Source organism: Schistocerca americana, chromosome 1 (genome assembly GCF_021461395.2).
Source record: "Schistocerca americana isolate TAMUIC-IGC-003095 chromosome 1, iqSchAmer2.1, whole genome shotgun sequence".
NCBI lineage: Eukaryota > Metazoa > Arthropoda > Insecta > Orthoptera > Acrididae > Schistocerca > Schistocerca americana.
The window spans coordinates 813074877-813097546 of record NC_060119.1 but is presented as its reverse complement, the minus strand read 5'-3'; the positions used below and the strand labels follow the sequence as shown (position 1 = coordinate 813097546).

General features: G+C 36.0%; 1 protein-coding gene across 1 annotated transcript in view; it reads right to left on the bottom strand.

Annotated features, from left to right (window-relative positions):
• LOC124612894 (centrosomal protein of 290 kDa-like) overlaps window positions 1-22670 on the bottom strand; it is a 220283-nt gene that overhangs the window by 145663 nt on the left and 51950 nt on the right. The window contains exons 10-12 of the mRNA XM_047141357.1: window positions 21026-21216; window positions 10248-10389; window positions 6727-6856 (exon numbers count right to left, since the gene is read on the bottom strand). Coding sequence (XP_046997313.1) covers window positions 6727-6856; window positions 10248-10389; window positions 21026-21216 — 463 coding nt within the window. The remainder of the gene's footprint in view (window positions 1-6726; window positions 6857-10247; window positions 10390-21025; window positions 21217-22670) is intronic.

Sequence of the window (22670 nt, the reverse complement as noted above, 5' to 3'; positions counted from 1 at the left end):
ACTGTGTTGCAATCTCCTACAATCACATAGCACATCTTGAAGCCAAATGTTGCTTTGAACATTATAAGTAAATGCTACAATGCACAACATTCAAAGAAGTACCTCAGTGTGTCTCCATGTGTCCCTGTCTTGCAATAGCATTGGTGGTTTCACTCTGAAGGCACTGATACTTCAAAAGAAAATAAATAAAATGGTGGTTTCAGGCAGAAAACACTATTGCTCAAAGGTTTAAAATAAATTATTGAAGTAATTTACAAGTTTTCAGCTAGATTTGTTATCGGAAGATTCAATCAACATGTGAATATTATGGAAATGCTCCATGAACATAAATAGGAATTCTTTTCACAAAACACTATGGAGAATGTTGACAGAGCCGGCTTCTGCAATACAGTGCACAATGATCCTACCGCCACTAGCACGTATCCTGCGTAAGGATTGCAAAGACAAGATAAGAGATAGCAGGGCACATACAGAAGACTATAGGCAGTCATTTTTCTCTCACTACATTTGCAAGAGGAATGGGAAAGGACATAGCTAGCAATGATACAAGGGACACACCATGATGCTCCATATTGTGGCTTGTGGAGTATGTCTATATAAATAGATGCAGAATATGATTATTATCCCCTTAGTACAAGGATACTCAAGGTATGCAAGGAATATCCAGCATGATCCCATGCTATCTCAACTAAATAGTTTTAATAATACCAAATCAATTGTAATTATTCTGAGTGATGATAATAAAAGACATTCTTTTCAAGTATGACGTCCACTTCAATAATAAAATGTTGGCATGTTTTCCAAAATAGTATCCTAAAGCAATTAGTTACCTACACTGATAACTCCAAATCTACTGGCTTGGTTGGAAGTGAGTCATACATTCTGTTTTGCAAAGGACTAGTTTATTCCAGTCTTCAACAGTGGTAAGCATCATGACTAAGGTACTCATATATACTAGAAGCACTACTTTTTGGTTTAGGATGACAACAATGTCATGCATTATAAAATTATGAGACACAATTGCTGGGCAGTAGTTTCAGAAGGTAAAACATCTGAACTGCAAATAGGCACATACAAAAATGCATAGCATCACCCTACATTTTGGAACTAATAGTTCCCTCCTATGGGAGAAGAGAGGGATATGTTGGGGAAATTTAAAAAAGAAGGCCAGATCATTTGTACTCCAAGATGCAAATGACACATTTGTTTTGAGGATGAACTCTTCTATGGAATTGTCAAGCACATATGATTTCAGTTTGCATTTGGCATTAATTTTAGTATTTGATAAACTTGTTACTTTACGGTATAGATAAATGAAGATTATTACAGCTGAAAATCTCACTTCTTTCTGTGCCACTAAGGCTGAGTGAAGGGTAGTTCAGCCATTTCTCCTTTCATTATTACAGTTAAGAAACGTACCATTGTTTTAGAACTGCTATTGACTGAAACTTTATAAAGAAGTAAATTTACTGTGAGGGTGTTACCAGTATGCCCAACAGTTTGATGAGCTGTCCCCAAGAGGCTCTAGAGTGGTTTCACATATTATCCTTATTACATGCTTCTATGTAACAAGTATTTTTTTCCTCGATGATGGCTTACTCTACACTATGATGCCTTAAGATATTAATGACTGAAAATAAAAAAATTAAGTCAACTTTTTAACATTTTCTTCTCCAAAATCTGGTATTATTTAAAATGCGAAAGTTTCACAGCTGAAGAAGATATATAACATGTGATATCCTGTTTAGATTCCTATAAACATTTAACATATTGGAATATTCAGTTTTATTTGTTAAGTCACCCTTATGCAATATTTCTAATGCCGTGACAAAATCTTTGCAGTACAAAATTGCATTTATTTTGTTTTATCCAAATTCCCCAAGAGTCCATTTTCAGATAAACACACATTAACTTTCAAGAAAATTATATTTTCAAATGATGAAGTTTCTCCATTAGACTTGATATTAATACTTACATTATCAGCAGGGAGAACTATTTCTTCTTCTTGGATATATTATGGCAAAACATTTTCATATAATAACAAGAAGAGACCCAATATTGACTCCTGAGGTACACTTGTAGCAATTATTCCCCATTCTGAAGATGCTGTTTCATTGTGTCTTAATTTGACACTATGCACCCTTTTAGTTAGCTAAGATGAAAACCAGATCTAAGATACCATAATATTTGAGCTTTTCTGGGAGATTACTGTAAATTCACAAGCAAATTCTTTTGAAAAGTCACATAAAGTACCAGTTGGGAATATTCTGCCATTTAAGTTCTGCATAATTAGATTCCTTAATTCAAAAATAGCATGTTCTGTGAAGAGACCAGTGTTGAAATCCAAACTGAGACCTAGTATCTTGTTTTGAAAGAGGTGTGTTGTGATCCTGGCATACACAACCTTTTCTGGTACACTCGAGAAAAGGATAGCTAATGAGCATAGGTCAGTAATTACCAATATCTGTCTCACTACCTTCCTTGTATAGGGGTCTGATAATAGCACATTTTAATCTGTCTAGAAATATTGCCTTGGTAGTGATTCATATGATCATTCATTCATTCACACATCTGATTGAGAAAATTGCACGTATGCAAAGAATAGGATGTTAATCATTTACTCACAACATTATCAATTCCATGAGTAATTTCACTTTGAGGGAGTTAATTGCATTCTTCATTTTGTTTTTGGCAGAGCACATAGTAACTGTGATTTGCCTGCATATAGGTAGAATTGCTTCTTGGAACTATTCTACTGACTGATGACTTCAGCAGTTTAGTCCCATAGTGCTCAGAGCCATTTTGAACTATTCTACTGATGTATGAGCCAATCTTCTGAGCTACTTCATGGATGTAATTATTCATTCATTCACACATTGTGACTGACTATGCTGCACATATGTGAAGAATAGGATTTTAGTAATCAATATTGTCAACTCCATGAGGAATTTTGGTTTTCAGGGAGTTAATTACATTTTTAATTTTGTTTTTGGCAGGGCAAAGAGTAGCAGAGATTTGCCTGTAAGTGGGTGGCATTGCTTCTTGAATGAGTTCCATTGATTTATCCCTTGAACTGTCCAAGTCAATCTACAAAGCTATGCAAAGAAGTGTTATTAAAATTTGTTGGCTATCAGACAATTACATTTTAATAATTGGCTGTTTTCCTTAACAACAAAATCCTCAAAGCTATTTTCGAACACAGTCTGTCATAGTCTGTGAGTCATGTTTGATAATGACACCTCACGACGTTTTTCTTCCTGAAATGGACAAAGTTCATTTATAACCACCAAGTATTCTTTATCAAATCACCTTCCATGAAAGGGAGCAAGGACATTGATAAACAGAATGCAATTTTGTGGCTCATCCACACAGTGCACTAATTGATTTTTCTCTTTCTTCACCCTATTTAGATAGCTTCATTTTAAGTTTTGAGACCTCGTGTACATTCTCAGGTCCTTTACATTTTCTGTTTCCTTGTTCTTTAATGTGGTAAGACATGTAGAGCCCTTGTAAACTGAACTTCCTGAAAGTATTCAGTGTCTTACAATACACTAAAGATTTTGCACACTCATCTTTTTGTGTTAAATGATGACATTTCTAGTGCTGTGGATTGAGGTGAAGACGGAATTACACAATGACAACTTGCCATTGCTGCTATTAAATTGCACCACTGTCAAAACTGAGCCTCCCATATTTCACAGTTAGCGCTGGTCCCATGCTGTTGCGACCACATGATATGCGTGCATTTCCCTCACTCCCCTTCACATCACAACTGCTCTCCTCATGAACAAAAGTGTCAGCAGGTGCAAATGCTCATGCTCAAAATCAGTGAGTTGTTACGTTCTGTTGTAAAGAAATAAGAGATTCATTCATTTTAGTCCTCTACTGTTTGAAGCATCACAGAAAACACATTCAAACAATTTCTTTTGTGTGAGACACTTCATTTATATGGACTTATTTTAAAGCAGTTTGTCGGAATGAGGTATTTAGTCTACAAAAAGCTCACTTCTCACAGCTGTAATCACAGGAATTTAACCACTGGTAATGATGTCCCACCCCTTATATTTTCAACCATAAGTTCAATTAATCACACTAGGTCATCAGACCATGTCTAGTGTATCTCCATCTTAAAGTTGCAGCAACTACTACAGAGCTTACATGAATGCCACCCAAACTCAGCAGCAAATCAGTCAGTACCTAGTTAACTTGCCTGATGGGTTTGTTCATCCTGGATTTGATTTGATTCGATTTGATTTTTTATTGGTCCAGTTTTATCATACAGCACAAATTGTACAATTGATATTGGACAGGTCAAAGATAAGTTACAATAATACATAGTGTTAGCAAAATAGTAGGCAAATTAAAAATAGGTAGCTATTACAATTAATTTTGTTATGTATTCAGAAATTCTCTGGCAGAATAGAAACAGTGCTTTATCAGAAATGCCTTTAGTTTAACTTTAAATATTGGATGAGTAGCATTTTTTATTTCCTCTGGTATCTTATTGTGTAGTATTACACCAATGTTAATTATGCTCCTCCGATAGGTGGTTGTTCTGTGATATTTTTGATGTATATTTGATTTCGCTCTGGTACCATAGTTGTGTACATTTTCGTTCTGTAGCAGTTTGCCTGTTTTCAGGAGGTAATTCCTAGTGAACAAGATAGGTTCATAAATGAATAAACTTGGAAAATTTAGTTTGATCATGCTACTGCAAGGCCTCAACAAATCTTGTATTTGTGTATGAGGTTACTGCAGCTATCTTATCCAAGCCATTCCCAAAACTATATTCTCTATTCTTGGCAAGGATGTTGCCTGCTTTTCCAACTACCAACTCTTCATCCTGTGTACTCTAGTCAGTGCCTCAAAATCCTCTATTACCTGGCCAAGGCTAGTTCTAGTTTTAACAAAGCTTGAGACTTGTGATATTTTCTAGTTTTTCCTACAGCTGTTTTGACCTACACAATGACTGCTACATAGCAGCAAGACCTTTCTTTTTCTATTCACCTCAGTTTCTGACTTATCTCTTAAATTCTTATTAATGACCTGCTGCAACCTACTTTCTTCTACAGCTGAAAGAAGCTCCATCCAAACCACACCCTTTCCACCTCTTCACTCTCATCTTCCCCGACTTCCCTTCTGCCCTCCACGCATCAATGAACTTCTCTAAGTCAGTTGTCATGTCTTTACTCTCTATCTGAAAGGCCCAAATCTTTGCCATTTGCTCTGAAATCTCCTGTCTTTTACACACAGCCTACATATTTAGAGGAGAGCCTCACTAAGAATCCCTTCTTCTCTTCCAGAACAGTTGCACTAGCGAAACCACAATTCTCAGTACCCACACACGAGTGCCAAGCTATTAACTAACCTGCAGCAGCATGCACACTTTTCATCTACGGGCATACTATTTACAATGGTTTACTTGGTTTATATTCACTGATACACATAAAAAAATTACGCCTACTGGTGGTGACTTGTAGCATTAAATAATCTTATACAAAATAAAATGAAATCAAACTTTTATTAACTCCTTTAGATAAACACTAATTGCTCCAATACTTCAACTTCTAAATAAAACTGAAACACAAAAAAAAAAAAATTGAGATAAAGTTTATCCAGTGTTTATCATAAACAAATTTACACCTGAGCATGATTTCACTTCTTTCAAAATTTACACTTTCGATGAAGAATTCAACTGGAACTATGAAACTTCTGTAACATAAACTAACTGGAACAGGCCCTAAGACACTTATTTGCTATATAATAAAGATGAAATTAACTGTTAAAACCCCATACATAGCTTGGCTTCATAGCACCATGAAATGATAGCATCTTATCTAGTAACATATAATTCCATTTGTAGTTATGTAAACATGCTCATGTCATTTCTGTTTCAGCAGATGGTTAAGTAGGCCTGCCTCTTTGCACCACACATGTAAATTTTTTAATTTTTATGTCAATATTTTGACAGAAGAAAAGTCAGAGCTTAATATCTCGTTAACATTGACATCCGAGACGGTGCTTCCTTAGTTGAAGTATGGTGGGAAAAGCAACTAGCAACAGCTTTGTTGAAAGAAGAAAGAACCATACCAGCATTTTTCTAAGGAATCTGAAGAAAATATAAAGCTGAATGACAAGGTGAAGACACCAATTCTTCATACTACTTCTAATCACCAGTTCATTGTCTTAACAGTTATGCTACAGAACTCTGGTTTACATACCATCCATTATGAAACATTATGAACGTTGGAGTTTCACAATGAATTGCTTGAAATTGTTTGGAAATCAACATCAGCTTTGAGAAGACAAGGACAGTGGAGTCTAAGTCCTGTTAACAAAACCTATAAATTTTCTCAATTTAGTATCTCTACTGATTTTTTAAAAAAGTACACAATAATTTCAAACAAGAAAATCATTATATAGATAAAGCATCATTTACACATCTTTCTTCTCACAAAAGAGTACAGCGTTGCTTTTTATTTGAGTTTACCTTTTATATCACAGTTCATTTCAAGTATTTGGTAACCACCCATAAGATGCTCACTAAAATTATGTTTTACACATGCTGAAGCATAGAAATGTGACTGATGATGTATAATAAAACTTAAATAATCGTCAGACGAAAGATGCAACACATCATAAAAAAATAAAACATTTAAAAGAGTAATTGACATGCGCAATCATAAAATCTTTTGTGGTAAGGACAATTCAACAAAATAATCTTACTTGGGGAATGCTGGTCACTCTTTTCTGGTAAAGATAAGGACAAGGCTCCGGTGTCTTCCGGCAGAGGTGACTGTGTGTCAAAACCAAACTTTCGGCATAGTTTTGATAGTTTCTGTGTAAGTCGATGATTCTGTACAGAGAAAGATAATTAAAAGAGTGATAAATTAATTGTTAAACACAAAACTGAGACTGGGTAGACTAATGATATACAGCAAAAATATTAGCTCACATATTAAACAAGGTAGGAATTGTCCTAAGCTTGGCAGCACATCACATCTTATTTCTGCTGATTACGATTTGTAAACCTTGTAATTGTTTTCATTCAATAAATGTATCCATTTGCTACTTTTAACTGTGTTCTTGAGAATTCATTTCAAGTACAAAAAAGACATTTTAATGAGTGTTCATATTTTAGATTCACGTTTGTTGAGGAAGGAATCAATTTTAGTATGGAAAAATAAGAAATGATAAATAGAAGATTTATGAGGATAATTAAGAAAGTAATTTATTTTTCTGTTTTGCATGAGAAAGAATATGTGTAACATGATCTGTTGTATCTACTTTGTTTAAGTTATCATTACAAAAAATCATCAGTGTCGGCCATTTGATGTCTAACTACTGGACAAATGCCTTCTCTAGACATTTTGAAGTATTACAATCTTCAATTGTGTGCATCCACATTGCTTCTATTTGTTTTCTAATCTTGTTGACAAATTTTCCATCAGATTGTTGTCTCAGTCTTTTCTTATCACTTTAAATCTCTTGGTCCATTTGCCATCCATTTTTGTGGCTAAATGTCCTGTCCATCACTATGTTATTTTTACTAAAAGCATAATTATGTATTTTGCTCCAGTCACTTCACTGATAAATTTCATTGTTTTTCTTTCTTATCTAGTAATTTCCAACATGCATCTTTCCACTGCTCAAATACCCACCCTCAATTTTTATAACAATGTTTGCATTAAATGTCCATGTCTTACTGTCATAAATCAAAACTGGAAAACACAAACTGATTGTAAAGTTATGCCAGAACTGGAAAACACACACTAATTGTATAGGTTAAGCCAGAGCTGGAAAACACACACTCCTTGTACAGTTATGCTTTCCGACATATCAGAAACTTAATTTTAAACACTTTATTAGCTTACCAACCCCCCACCCCCAGATAATTTTTACTCTGAAATTTCCTGGCAGATTAAAATTGTGTGCCAACAAGAACTTGAACCTGGGATCTTTGTCTATTGTGGGCAAGTGCTCTACCAAGTGAGCAATCTAAGTACAACTTATGAGCCACCCACCTTAACTTCATTCAGTAGCTAATCTCCTACCTCCTATGCTTCACAGAAAATTGGAAGATAGGAGATGAGGTACTGGTGAAAGTAGAGCTGTGACGGATTGTGAGATGTGCCTGGGTAGATCACCTGGTAGAGCACTTGCTCTCAAAAGACAAAAGGTCCCATGTTTGAGCCTTAGCTCAGCACATTCTGCAGTTTTAATTTTCCAGGAACTCTCAAACCAGCATTCACTCCACTGCAGAGTGAAAATTCATTCTAGAATTTATTTTATTTATTTATTTATTTTTATTTATTTTGTTGTCTACCTGATCACTGACTTCTGCTGCCCCAAATGTAAAAACTGTTTCTATGAGTTCATCATCAATTTGTGTTATTTTCTTTTCAATCCATTGATTGTGTATTATTTTAGTGACATTTTAATTCATTTTCAATTCCAATTCCAGACATGCTCTATTAAGTTGCTCTTTTTATTCCTTTTGTTCCTCTGCAGTGGTAGAAAACAGCCCACTGTCATCATCAAAATAAGGTGGTTCAATTATGTTCCATCATTACATGTACCTTCTTCATTTTTCCAGTGAAAATAGTTGTATACATCCTAAAAGGACTGGAGAGAATAGTTTTGATGGTATAAAATCCCCTTGTTGTCTACCCTTTCAATTCTGAATGTCTCATTATTCTAATTAAATCTATTGGAAATTTTACATTTTTCAGTATACTAGAATAGGTTGACCCAATCCCAGTAAGGCAAAGGAGCATCTGGCATTGTGTTTAATGTCTATGATGTCATATCTTCTGAACTATGAGACGTACAATGATATAATACTGTAGGTACATTCAGCAGAATATTTGTATACTGTCTGCAATATGTGTTGCGAATGGAGTTAGTAGCAACAAAGTAATAAATTTAAACATTAAGCATGATGTGGCAGTTTTTCTTCCATCTCTCTATTTATGAAGTCATAACACCTGAACTACACGGTGTATAATGATATAATATTGCAGGTACATTCAGTAGTACTTACCACAAATTTCCAAAATTTTGTATGTAAAATTTGTCATGAATAGAGTTAGTAGTAAAGAATTAATAAATTATTACATCATGTCTCGTGCGGAACTTTTACTGCAGGAAAAAGCAGTAAGTGTTTTTCTTTCATCATTTTGTATGGATAGTCAGTGATAAAAAATTTCATAAAGGTTTGAAATTACAAGTAAAGTTTATTGTAAGTCACTAAGTGCTCTCATTCTCAAATACTGGCTGAATAAGGTCTGGGAGTTCATGCATCCAAGCTGTACTTCTTTTTCACACCCACCCCACCCCTTTGACAGGTGGGTGGTTCTTACAGCCACTGAGATTGCTGCCTGACCTTAAGGTATGTGTGTACCAAGTTTGGTTGAAATCAATCCAGCAGTTTAGGAGGAGATGTGGAACACACACACACACACACACACACACACACACACGTTTTTATAATATGAATGGATATATGCTGTGGTGCAGCGAGTGCTGTTTCAGCACAAGCTGGATATGACAAGAGAGAAAAGCATGAAGTTAAGGGAATGGATGATGGCAGCTGAGAATGAGGTGTAACGAAGACTTAGACCAGGCAGATGGCAAGAACAGAGGATATGCTGGAGAGACGATTCCCACCTGTTCATTTAAGAAAGACTGATGCTAGTGAAAGGGTGGAGAGGAGGAAAGAGATAATCCAGATACCATGGCTACTGATGCAGCTTTTGATGTCAGTGATATACAGATTGTTTAGCAAATGAGTAACTCAGTCCACATTTAGCCACACTTTAGCAGTAGCAATTCTATGGATAGATAGATGCTTAGTTGTATTCAACAATGGAATATACCTGGCTGCTTTCACGCACAGCTCAGTTTTTCATTTGATAGGAAATTATAGCAAGTGGACTGCAGTTGAGGGTTTTGGATGAGTGTATAGTGTACATCTTGCACCTAAATGGTCCACTGGGGTGGAATTAGGGTACTGCATACAACAGTTGGGTGATGGAATAATACCCAGGAGAATGAAGCTAGAATTTTATCTAAGACAGCACTCATCGTGGGGAACACCACATTTCCATTAACTCTCAATGATGAGTAAGACAATATTTGAAACATTTAATATTAAGTAACAAGTATAAGGGCATTCTAAAAACAATAATTCAAGGTGCAAGCCCATAACACTAGCTCAATAAAATCTTGCAACACACATTTGTTACCTCAGCCTGAAGCTCAATCTTCTGTTCTTCAAGGGTGTCCAACTGAACTTGCAGCTGCTGCACAGTCAAACGTTCACTATTCCGTGCTGCAACTACAGCTGTGGTGTCAACTGTATCTGTAGCAGACATATTAAGCTTCTCCCTGCAGTGCATACAACAAAAATATATAATGTAAATATTATTCTTACCTATTTCTAGATCTGGTTAGTGACAAGGACAAATATCAAGAATTCTTGTAGTGTGTATGACATTAACAAACCCAAAACACAAATGTACAAGTAATACATGACTAATTAAACCAAACTAGGACATCAAAATAACAAAATAATGCTACATACATAGTTCGCAAGGCACCGTATGGCACATGGCAAAGAGTATCTTGTACCACTGCTAGCCACTACCTTTCCTGTTCCATATGCAGATGGTATGTGGGTAGAATGACTATCTATATTCTTCTGTACAAGCCATGATTTTCCTTATCTTATCAGTCCTTATGTGATATGTATATTGTTGGCAGTAGGATCATTTTGCAGTCTGCAACATATGGCAGTTTTCTAAATTTTCTCAATAGTATTTCGCGAAAAGAAAGCCTTCTTCCCTCCAGGAGTTCCCAATTGAGGTCATGGAGTATTTCTCTAATAAATCAATAATCTAACAAATCAATAAAAATCTGGCAACATGCCTCTGAATTGGTTCAGTACCTTTCTTTAATCTCAACAACTGGGGATCCCAGTTTTAAGGAGAATTCAAACTTTCCACAAATCCTCCCAATACACCAAAGTCAATCAATTGCCTTCTCTTCAATTGACCCCACATGCTCATACAGTTTCATGTCACAATAGGACATTGTATTAAGGTTCCAGTATCACTGCTTAAAACATTTGTTGGCTATTACGACAGCTGTTTAGGAAGATTTCAATTGTCAAGTACATGTGTATATAAAGTTTGAGAATTACAATATGCTATAGCTCTACACGAATTTTAGACTTAATTCTTTATAAGTGAAGAATTTCATAAGTTATTGATGTATTATTGAAATTGGAGTCATAATTTTCACTATCATGAATTACACAAACAACTAAGTCATAATTAATTTTTTTATATATTTCTAATTTATGTAAGTAAGAGGGAGGCTTATGTCTACATTGTCCTGACGAACATAAAACATCTGTTGTGACTGTATCTGGTAAATCTTCTTGTTATATTTCACGTGAAATTCTAAAATCTTGATTTCACATCAATTTTGTGCTGTTTTATACCATGTGGCATAATACTGTAGATATTTCCTGGATTTTTTTTCTGGCAGTTCACACCATAAATGTTTTATATTTATATAGTAACAGACTATGGTCAGAGGTGATTATATCTTTAGGTACCTCAAGTACTTCTATCCCATCTTTGGTTCTCAACGTATGCTGATGTTGTTCTGATGTATAAATAATACCTGGTGTGACTGTTCTTGTTACATTTCACATGAAATTCAAGAAATTTTGGTGTCACATTGATTTTACACTGTTGGGTTTCATACCGTAGGGTGTCACATTTTAGTGTAAAATCATAAAATATTTAGCATATTTTATGACAGCTGATGCCACAGATGCTTTACATTTACGTGACAACAGACTTTGGCCAGAGATGATGATGTCTTTAGGAACCTTTCTCTCAAAACCTTTATCGATTAAGTCAATTAAGTTATCTAAATAATGTTTGTGTTTGAAATTGGAGTGTTCATTAAGAATCTCTTTAGGATTTTTTTTTTTTGTGTGACTAAATACCTCAAGTTCCTCCCAAATGTAGCAATAACAGTCATACCAAATATTATTTACACATCAAAACAATGTTGACATAAGTTGAGAACCAAAGATAGGATACAAATACTTGAGGTACCTAAAGATAAAAATCACCTCTGACCACAGTCTGTTACTATGTAAATATAAACTGCCAAAAAAATTACAAGAAATATCTACAATATTATACCAAAATATTATGCCAGATGGTATAAAAAAGCACAAAATTGACATGAAATCAAGATTTTAGAATTTCACGTGAAATATAAAAAGAAGTTACCAGATACAGTCACACCAGATATTATATGTATGTCAGAACAAAGTAGACATAAGCTACTTACATAATTTAGAAACATATAAAAAAATTAAATACAACATAGTTGTTTGTGTAATTCTTGATGGTGAAAATTATGACTGCAATTTCAGTTATACCTCAATAACTCACAAAATTCTTTATGCTTATAAAGAATTAAGTCTAAAATTCCTGTAGAACTATAGCACACTGTAACTATAGCACTTTGTATACGCAGGTACTTAAAAATGGAAACCTTCTGAAACAGATGTCATAATAATCAATAAATGTTTTAAGCAGTGATACTAGAACCTTACTTACAACAGCTTTTCAAGATATATATTTCACTGCAGGCCCAATCATCAAGAAACATTTTATATCACTTTTCAATGCTGTGCCTAGATATATAACCAGCACTGAGTCAAATAGCACACCACTAATTCTGCATTTGAACATTGCAGGATAGGTTTTTGCCATAAATCCTCATTAAATTATATTTTTCCACGTTTACAGCAAGCTGCCATGCACCAGACCAAATAGAAATTCTATCCAAGTCATCCTGTATCCTCCTACACTACCAGAAAGACAACATTTTCCCATATACTACAACATCATCAGCAAACAGTCACAGACTGATACTCACCCTATCCATCAGATTATTTATGTATATGGAGAACAAGAGTGGTCCTATCACACGTCCCTGGGGCATTCCTGATTATACCTTCACCTCCAATGAACCCTTTCCATCCATAACAATATACTGGAGACTATTACTTAAAAAGTCTTTGAGCCATTCACACACCTGAGAACCTATTCCATATGCTCAGACCTATGTTAACGTCCCTCAGTGGGGCCCTATGTCACATGCTTTCCAGAAATCTATGAATATGGAAAATACACTGATGTCTCCAAGTTCAAGGCTTTGAGACAGATGTAAGAGGTTGGGCTATCACACCTGGAGAACTGCAACTTAATTTATTCCCCACTATATGTCATTCTTAAGATATTTTCACGGGCTTTTTATAGCATACTTGTTTTGTAAAAGATAATCTATTAAACTACCATGGCTATTGGCAAATGCTATTCAGAACAAATGGCTACAGACAGACTGTTCACATCAATAGAATTCAATATCATACTTCTAAGAACACAATGGAACTTAGCTATACCTAATACCATGCATATTCAGAAGATCAGTTGTAGCAATTTGTGAGACTGGATAATTTACAAAATAACTGATCTTGGAGGGAAAAATCAAAAGAAACTCAGGAAATCTTACATTATAATGATGGCCTAGAGCCCACAGTTACGAGGTGGCTATAGAATGGATCACAGATGAATGACTAAGTGTATTGGTTAATACATCAGCCACATAGTACAAGCTATTCATAACTACTGTGTTATTGGCAGTATTGCCAGGAATATCACTATGCTGGAGTTAATTTAGCATTACGCATAGCTTAACATCATACAGTGGCTAAAAAAGGATATAATGAAGGGTCATTCAATAAGATGAAATTCCTAGATGAAGATACAGTAGGGATATACAAAATCTGATCAAAAGTATCTGGACACCACTATGTAATGCAGAATTGACCACTAGATTTCACAGGAGATGGACCTGCCTATATAAAAGGAAACAGGTAGTACTGTGTTGTCAGTAGAGAAACAGTAATAGCAGAATGTGTCAGCCAGGGGAACATAGCGACTTCAAACATGGTTTAGTCATTGGATCGCACCTAAGTTACTAATCCATAATGGACATTTCAACCTTTCTAGAGCTGCACAAGTCAATTTTTGGTGATGTAAATGTGAAACGGAAATTCGAAGGAACAATCATAGCTAAGCCTACAAGCAATGAAGTACAATGATTGAACAGTTTCTCATAAGCCACACATTTCCATAGTCACTGCAAAGGGAAAAGTGAGGTGATGTAAAGAGTAATGCCATTGGACTGAGGGTAACTGCAAACAAATGATTTGGAGTGATGAACCGCGCTTTACCCTGTGGCAATCTGAGGGAAGCATTTGGGTTTGGCAAATGCCTGGAGAATGTTACCTTGCATTATGTGTAGCGCCAATAGTCAAGAAGGAGAAGCGGTGTTACGGTATGAGGATATTTTTCATGCTTATGGTGTAGTCCTCTTACTGCACTTAAGAAAATGCTACATAAAGAAGGGGTTGAACAAATTTTACAGTATTATGCACTACACACAATACAGTAAAACTTCAGAGACAATGGCCATTCATTTCAGTATGAAAAAAAGCTGCCATAAAGCAGTACAAATGAGGCAATAGTTTGAAGACAATAACATTCCTGAAATGGGTTGGCCTGCCCAGAGTCCCAATCTGAACCCAATGGGACACCTTTGGGATGAGTTAAAATATCAACTTCATTCCAGACACTGGGTCCAACATCACTACTTTCTCTGGTTTCAGCTCTTGAAGAAGACTGTGTTGCAATTCCTCCACAGATATTCAGGCACCCCACTGAACCTCCCCATCAGAGTTCACGCCCGCCATAAAGGCGTAGGGTGGGGACACCGCATATTAATGTCCACCAATAGATGTCTGGATACTTCTGATCAGATACACTACTTCTATGTTCATAAACCACTGTGTAATGGTGAAAATGGGAGGGAGGGGGGGGGGCTAAACTGTGGTACATCAACACAAGACACACTTAACATGGTTAACAAGGTCGTTAATGTGTAAATAATGGAGTGGGTAGTGGCCTGTTCAAAATTGGGAGGGATTCTGGTGGTCTAGGGTTAAAGTGTAAGCCTGGAAAATGAGAGATCACAGGATCAAATTCAGGTCAGCCCATGGAAATTTTCAGTCTGCCTTTAATCTTGCCTTCACATGTCAACAATGTGAGGTAGCAGGAATGTCACCTCGTTCAGGTTCCACATTAAGCTGGAGGTCCCCTTTCCCCATTTGGATAAATGGGGCAGGTTAGGGACGTGCAAGTTACCAAAGTGGTGTTAAATTGAAAGACTTGCACATGGCCTTTGAACCACATGAATTACTATTATTACTGTTATTATTATTACCCTCATCATAATCATTGGACAGACACATCCCCTGTCATACATTACAACCTTACCAATACTGATGAAGTGGACTGATGTGGCAGTGCCCTGTGTTTTCATTTGGAGCTCTGCCATCTTGGGAGTAACCACACCATTGAGTGGTGTCACACCCCTGCCCCCCCCCTCCCCCCCCCCCCCCCCAGCCACTCTCTCACCCCTAGAGGTACTGTGGTGGTTGCAGTCTATATGGACAATGTCCTTCAACAGTATATAATCCCTGTCAGATTCTGAACCAAATTCATGGCTGATTTAGCCCATCTGTTAACTATTATGTACCACAGATCCCTTCCACCATCTGTTCCCAGGAGCTAAAAGAAAGCACAGGTCACACCTGTCTACAAGAAGGGTAGCAGAAGAGGTCCACAAAACTACCATCCAATATCCCTGACATCCATTTGTTATAGAATCTTAGAACATAATCTGAGCTCACACATAATCAGGTATCTTGAACAGAATGACCTCCTCCATGATAACCAACATGGATTTCGACAACATAGATCATGTTAAACCCAACTTGCACCTTCCTCACGTGGCATCCTCAAAGCCACGGCAGCCAGGTAGATGTAGTGTTCCTCAATTTCAAAAAAGCATTTGACAGTAGCACACCTACACTTGTTATCAAAAGTATGATCATATGGTGTTTCAAGTGAAATATGTGACCGGACTGAGGATTTCTTGGTAGGGAGGACACAGCATATTATCTAGGATGATAGTTATCAACAGATATGGAAGTAACTTCAGACATACTCCAGGAAAGTGTGTTGGGCCTCTTGCTGTTCATGTTGTATATTAATGATCTTTCAGACAATATTAATGGTGACCTCAGACTTTTTGCAAATGATGCAGTTATCTACAATTAAGTACAGTATGAATGAAGCTGTACACATATTCAGTTACACCTTGATAAGATTTCAAAGTGGTGCAATGATTGGCAGCTTGCTTTAAATGTTCAAAATGTAAAATTTTGCACTTTACAAAATGAAAAAAGCATAGTATCCTATGAATATTAGTGCACAGTCGGAATGCGTAAACTCATACAAATACTTGGGTCAACATTTAGTACGGACACGAAGTGGAAAGATCACATATGCTTAACCATGGATAAAGCAGGTAGCAGACTTAGGTTTATTCATAAATTACTAGGAAAATGTAATCTACAAAAGAGATTGTTTACAAAACGCTCATATGATCTATACTAAAATATTGCACAAGTGTGTGTGATCCATACCAAAAAGGACTACCAGGGATATTGAATGTATAGCGAGAAGGGCAGCATGAATGGTAACAAGTTTGTCTGATCTGTGGGAGAGTGTGACTGAGATGCTGAAAGAACTGGACTGGCAGACACTTGAAAATATACGAAAAATTTTCCTGAGGAAGTCTACTTACAATGTTTCAAGAACTGGCTTTAAATCATGACCCTAGGAGTACACTACAACACCCTAAATATCACTTCCATAGACATTATGAGGATAGGATTAGATTAATTACAGCAGGCACAGAGGCATTTAAACAATCATTTTCCTCATGCTCCATATGTGAATGGAACAAAAAAAGCCCTAATAACTGGTACTGAAGCAAACCAAGCACTGTATCATGTGTGAGGTACAGAGGCGAGTGAGTGCACCAGGACTTACCCCTGTTCACTGCTAGTAGCGCCACGTCACCTTAATGCGTCTGCATGTAGCGCACAAGTATTGCACCACAATTTAGTATGAAATTAAAAATCAAAATTTATGTTTAAAACTTTGTTAAATTATAGTTTAGTGTAATAATTTCCAAATACCAAGTCTTGATGTTCTAAACTTAATTGTTAAATTATAGTTTAGTGTAATAATTTCCAAATACCAAGTCTTGATGTTCTAAACTTAATAGTTTACGGAAAAATGCCGTTTTAAGAGAAAAATCAGAGGTGCTAAATAATGACGCTAGGAAGTCCGAATTTGGTCATAAGGTGCAGTTAGAAGTTAAAAATAAGTGATGCTGGTTTCCGAAACCATAAAACAAAAATTAATGCCAGAATCCACATTTTTCGGAAAAATCAGAGGTGCTAAACAATGGACTTAGAAACTTGAAAATTTGTTTTATGCTTCAGCACACCCCAAAAATAATAACAGAGAGTCCACGTTAATCTACCTCTTATAGTTTTTGAGTAATTAAATAAAAACTAATTTTGTAACTAAAATGTACCTAAGTGTTGTAGATTAAGTACTTGAAATTTTAATGATAGAGGATTTTAGTTAAACCAGATGATCAAATATATCAAATAATAGAGCTACACTAAGTTTAAGACTTGTAACATAAATAGCAACTGATATAAGTCTTAGCAAAGGTATGGCTCAGAGGCAACAATCTACCATTAGTTCCACTAAATAAATTCTATTAAGCAAAGTTTTCATTCTAGCGAGCTGAAATTTTCTACGTGCTTTCAAACTGCTTATCTGCATACCAGCAAAAATTAAGAAGTTTCTGAAGTAATTGGTAACTATATTATTAAAGATTATGTGCCCGAGATAGCGGTCATTTGTAGACTGCCACCGTATGCAAATAGACAGAGAGAACAGGTGTTTTCTCGGCAGTCCGCACTGGCACCTTATAAATACAGCCCCTGAAGCAGTAGGAAGGTTCACTTCACTCTCAGACACTGTGAGGTCCATGACAGTTAAACGTCTGGTCGCGCTCTGCCTCGGATGACGTCAGAGCCGAGCTGTGACAAGCGCATATTTGGCAGTGAAAACGGATAGTGAACTCACGAGGTCTGTACATCATCCTAAATCATTTAGAATTCGGTAAAGTAACTGTTAGTGTGCTGTCCATGTGAAATTCAATGCCACGTGGCAAGTGGTGAATTTATTTCCACTTTTATGGCGGGCATTAAGTTTTGAACATTTATTGCGAACTTTCAATTGAGTGATGTTAGTCAGGGCGAAAAACAATCTGGTAGGAAGTTACCACAGAGGTCACCTCTGAACTGCTAAAGGCGCTGTTAGATTAGAAAGACTTGTTTTCAATTGAACATAGCGCAATTTTAAGTGTTGTTTGTGAGAAACTTTAATTAAATTAAATCTTGATTGGAACTTTAAACTTTTACTGAAGTCATAGTCCTGATCCTGCAAAGAAATGGGAAATAGACACTTTTCTTTCAGTGGGCTGGACCGGAATGTGGCCGTGCAGACCGGAAACTAAGGTCAGTATGTTTCCCTTCGCTTTCTGGCAGACCACCACATTAGTTGCCAGGCTCACGTGATTAAAGACGGCATCAAAACTTTAAACCAGTGAAGTAACTTACTCGCCACCCCACAGTACAGAGGGAAATACCCTCTGCCGTGACATTCACAGTGGTTTTCAGAGTATAAATGTAGACACAGATGTAGATATTTCAGAACATCTGACACCACTGTAAACTCTGATGAAGCCAGTTGTATGAAAAACACTGCGAGGTGAATACAAACATTCTATTCCATTCTATTCTGATCATAGACTACAATTCTCAGAACAAGTGAGCATAATGTTCATCTACATCTACATGGATACACTGCAAATCACACTTGAATGCCTGGCAAATGGTACAAAATTCTCTATTATTCCAATCTCAAACAACACATAAAAAAAACAGTACCTATATCAATCCGTGTGAGCTCTGATTTCCCTTATTTTATTATGATGATTGTTTCTCCCTATTGGCATCACTGAAATATTTTCACATTCATAGGAGGAAGTTGGTGATTGGAATTTCATGAGAAGGTTCCGTCCCAACGAAAAATGCCTTTGTTTTAATTATGTCCACCTCTAGTCCTGTATCATGTCAATGACACTCTCTCCACTATTTTGTGATAATATAAAATGTGCTGCTCTTCTTTCAACTTCCTCGATGTACTCCATTAATCCTATCTGGTAAAGATTCCAGACCATGCAGTATTAATCCAAACGACAATGGACAAGCATAGTGTAGGCAGTCTCTTCAGTAGAACTAAGTGTTCTGCCAATAAAACACAGTCTTTGGTTAGCATTCCCCACAACATTTTCTGTGTGTTCCTTCCAAATTAAGTTGTTCGTAATTGTAATACCTAGGTATTTAGTAGAACTTATGGCCTTCAGACTTGACTGATTTATCATATAAGTGAAGTTTAACAGATTCCTTTTAGCACTCATGTGGATGGCCTCACACTTTCATTATTTAGGATCAATTGTCAATTTTTGCATCACACAGATATCTTTCCTAAAGTGTTTTGCAATTTGTTTTGATCTTCTAATGACTTTACTAGAAGATAAACGAAAGCATCATCTGCAAACAACCTAAGATGGCTGCTCAGATTGTCTCCTAAATCATTTATATGGATAAGGAAAAGCAGAGGGCCTTGGGGAATGCCAAAAATCACTTCCGCTTTACTCAATAACTTTCCATCAACTACTATGAACTGCAACGTCTCTGACAGTGTCTTGGGTGTACAGTATGAGCTTAAAGCCTACAGAAATGGATGAAGAGAAAGTAAGACAACTATTTTATGTTTTTAGGGACAACCTTTCAAAACACTACTATCTGGACAGAATTGGGAGATGTAGCTGCCAGACAATAATCTTGTTGAACTTGTGCTTTTATAAGTTCTAAAAGCTATCATCCATGTTCTTCCCAGAGATGATTCAAAGAAAGGACTGTTCGAAATTGTGAATGATGAGCTGTCATATCAAAACTACAAGCCTGATGCTTGCAGAAAATGTGCTTACAATAATCAGAAACTGACACCAGGGAATATCTTTTCGGTCCATTGTCATGAAGAGGATTTTTTTTTTTTTTTTTTTCAAATACCGTCATTAGTGATGATAAATTCATTTTATACACTAATGCGACACGATCAATACCAACAACATTTTATTCCATCATTTCTTAGGTGCACATTATTTGGATAATGCTGTTGAAATTAAGTCCTGCACAAATAAGAGTAAGAGCTAGATTTGGGGGAATTTACTAAGCAAATGTGAAGACACAAGGGAAGATACAGGACAAAGGTGGTTACTGATGCATTATATAAACGAAGGAACGACCTTTAGTAAAAAATAAATGTGAAATCATGAAACAACAGCGTGGTTAAATACTCTTATGTTGGTACACGAGTAAAGGAGTGGCACAAATTACAGTACCAGGAGGTATCCTCAGTCCATTCCCAGAATGCATCACTAAATTTAAATATCTGGTACAACAGTGGCAAATGCCACAGATTAAAGACAATAGGAAAAGGGTAAATTTAGTTTTTATAGTAAATTATTGTATGAAAGGGATCTAATGTACTTATGTGATTTAAAAATGTTATGTTCACCACCTTGACAATGGCCATATTTGTGAGCAAATAAAATTATCTGTCTCTCTATCTATGCTCCAAGGATCACAAATGTAGTAACATTAACTATCACAGTTATGGGTATGATCTCTTTGACCTACAGTCAGTGATTCCACAAACAATCAGTATTTGAAAACATAACACACTACACATTTATGATAAAACAGAAGCAAAATGCAACTGGTTCACAGCAGAGAATGGGAAAGACAATACCATTTCAAACAGTAACCAAATAATTTATATTCACTGCAACATTCTCCATATCTACTAACCGCAAAACAGTATTTTGGTCTTCCAGGTTATCAACAACTGTCTGAACCTCATTAAGCTGGCTGACCAGTTGTTCAATACGCCGGTCCTTATTAGAGATTTGAATCTGAGCATCATTCAGTTCTGACAAAGCCTCTGCCAACCCAGATTCACCACTTTCCAAGTTGCGCAGTTGCAAAATCAGTTTCGTTGTCTGAAATGTTAAGCACACACAATACATATTGAATTTGGTAGCATATTAAATAGTATATACAAGATAAATATGACTTTACATACATCAATGACAGCTGCAAGACAAATGCAAGGAATGAACAATTTACTACAGTCAATGGTGGTTATTCAGTGTGTGAAAGAAAAGACTTCAAGTACATCTTACTACCAAAGCTTAATGGGATTTGAGATACTCAATTGTATTTATTTATTTAAATTGTTTAACTCTAGTAAACAGAGTAAAACATCCTGCACTAGGAATTGTCATATTATGTCAGAGGTAATCTAAGGTACGCTTGTAGCACAAAGAAAAGAGTCACCAGACATTGAACAAAGTAACCTTATTTGTTGTTTTGTTGGGTGCTTTTGCAAGACTGTGAAGAGAAATGTTGGGTCTGTAGATGCCAGTTGTACTTACTGCAATCACTTTTAAAACAATTCCCATCATTTATTAATGAATAACAATGTTTGTAGAGGAGACTACTGTGAAATTAGTTGAACGAAAATTGAAAATGTTTCTTTAAAACTGATTCAAGGACATTAAACAATATTTGATATTTTTGTTTGAAATCTCCAAATTATATGTCTGTCTAAATGCAATTTGAAAAGAAATGCTATCTGAACAAACTGTGTTATTTACATGATTATTCTGCAAATCCTACTTAAGAGTTTACCAGTGTGTCCAGAAAACTACTTTAAGACTATTTCTCGATGTTCCACTTTCAATTAGCATGTGGGGAGCAAATGAACACCTAAATCTTTCTGTCTGATTTCTGATTTCTTTTATTTTCTCACAGTGGTCATTTCTCCATATGTAGATGGGCATTAAAATTTTTTTTGGCATTTGCATAAGAAAGTTTGTACTTTAATGAAACGGCTTCACTTATTTATCACATTCATGACACTCGCTCCACTACTCATGATAGTACAAAATAAGCAGCCCTTCTTTTAACTTTTCTGGTGTTCCTCATCAGTCCTATCGGTTAAAGACATCGTACGACACAGTAATATTCCACAAAGGGATGGGAAGGGTAGTGCAGCATAGCATTCAGATACCATTTGGAAAATGAAACAACAAATGTATTTTGCTTAACTTGCATCTTTTGATATATGAGTTTCTGGAAGCACGCAGACAAATAGTTGCGTGTGCACAGTACAGGGGCAGTGGCAAAGACTCTAGTGTGTACATAATCATTTACTCTTTGCTTTGTTTTTGTTTTTGTCTTAGATGTTCTATGTTAATGTCTCGCTCATTGCTTCACAATAAAGTTGAACATTAAGAATACAAACAAGTCTATCATTAATAGAATGGAGCTACGTAGTGACTATGAAGTGGTGACCCCAAAGTCAAAAGAACAAGTACGGCAAGAGGCAGAGGAGGACAACGAAGGTACACTACAACATACGCCAAATGGCAGAAGCTCTACAGCATGATCA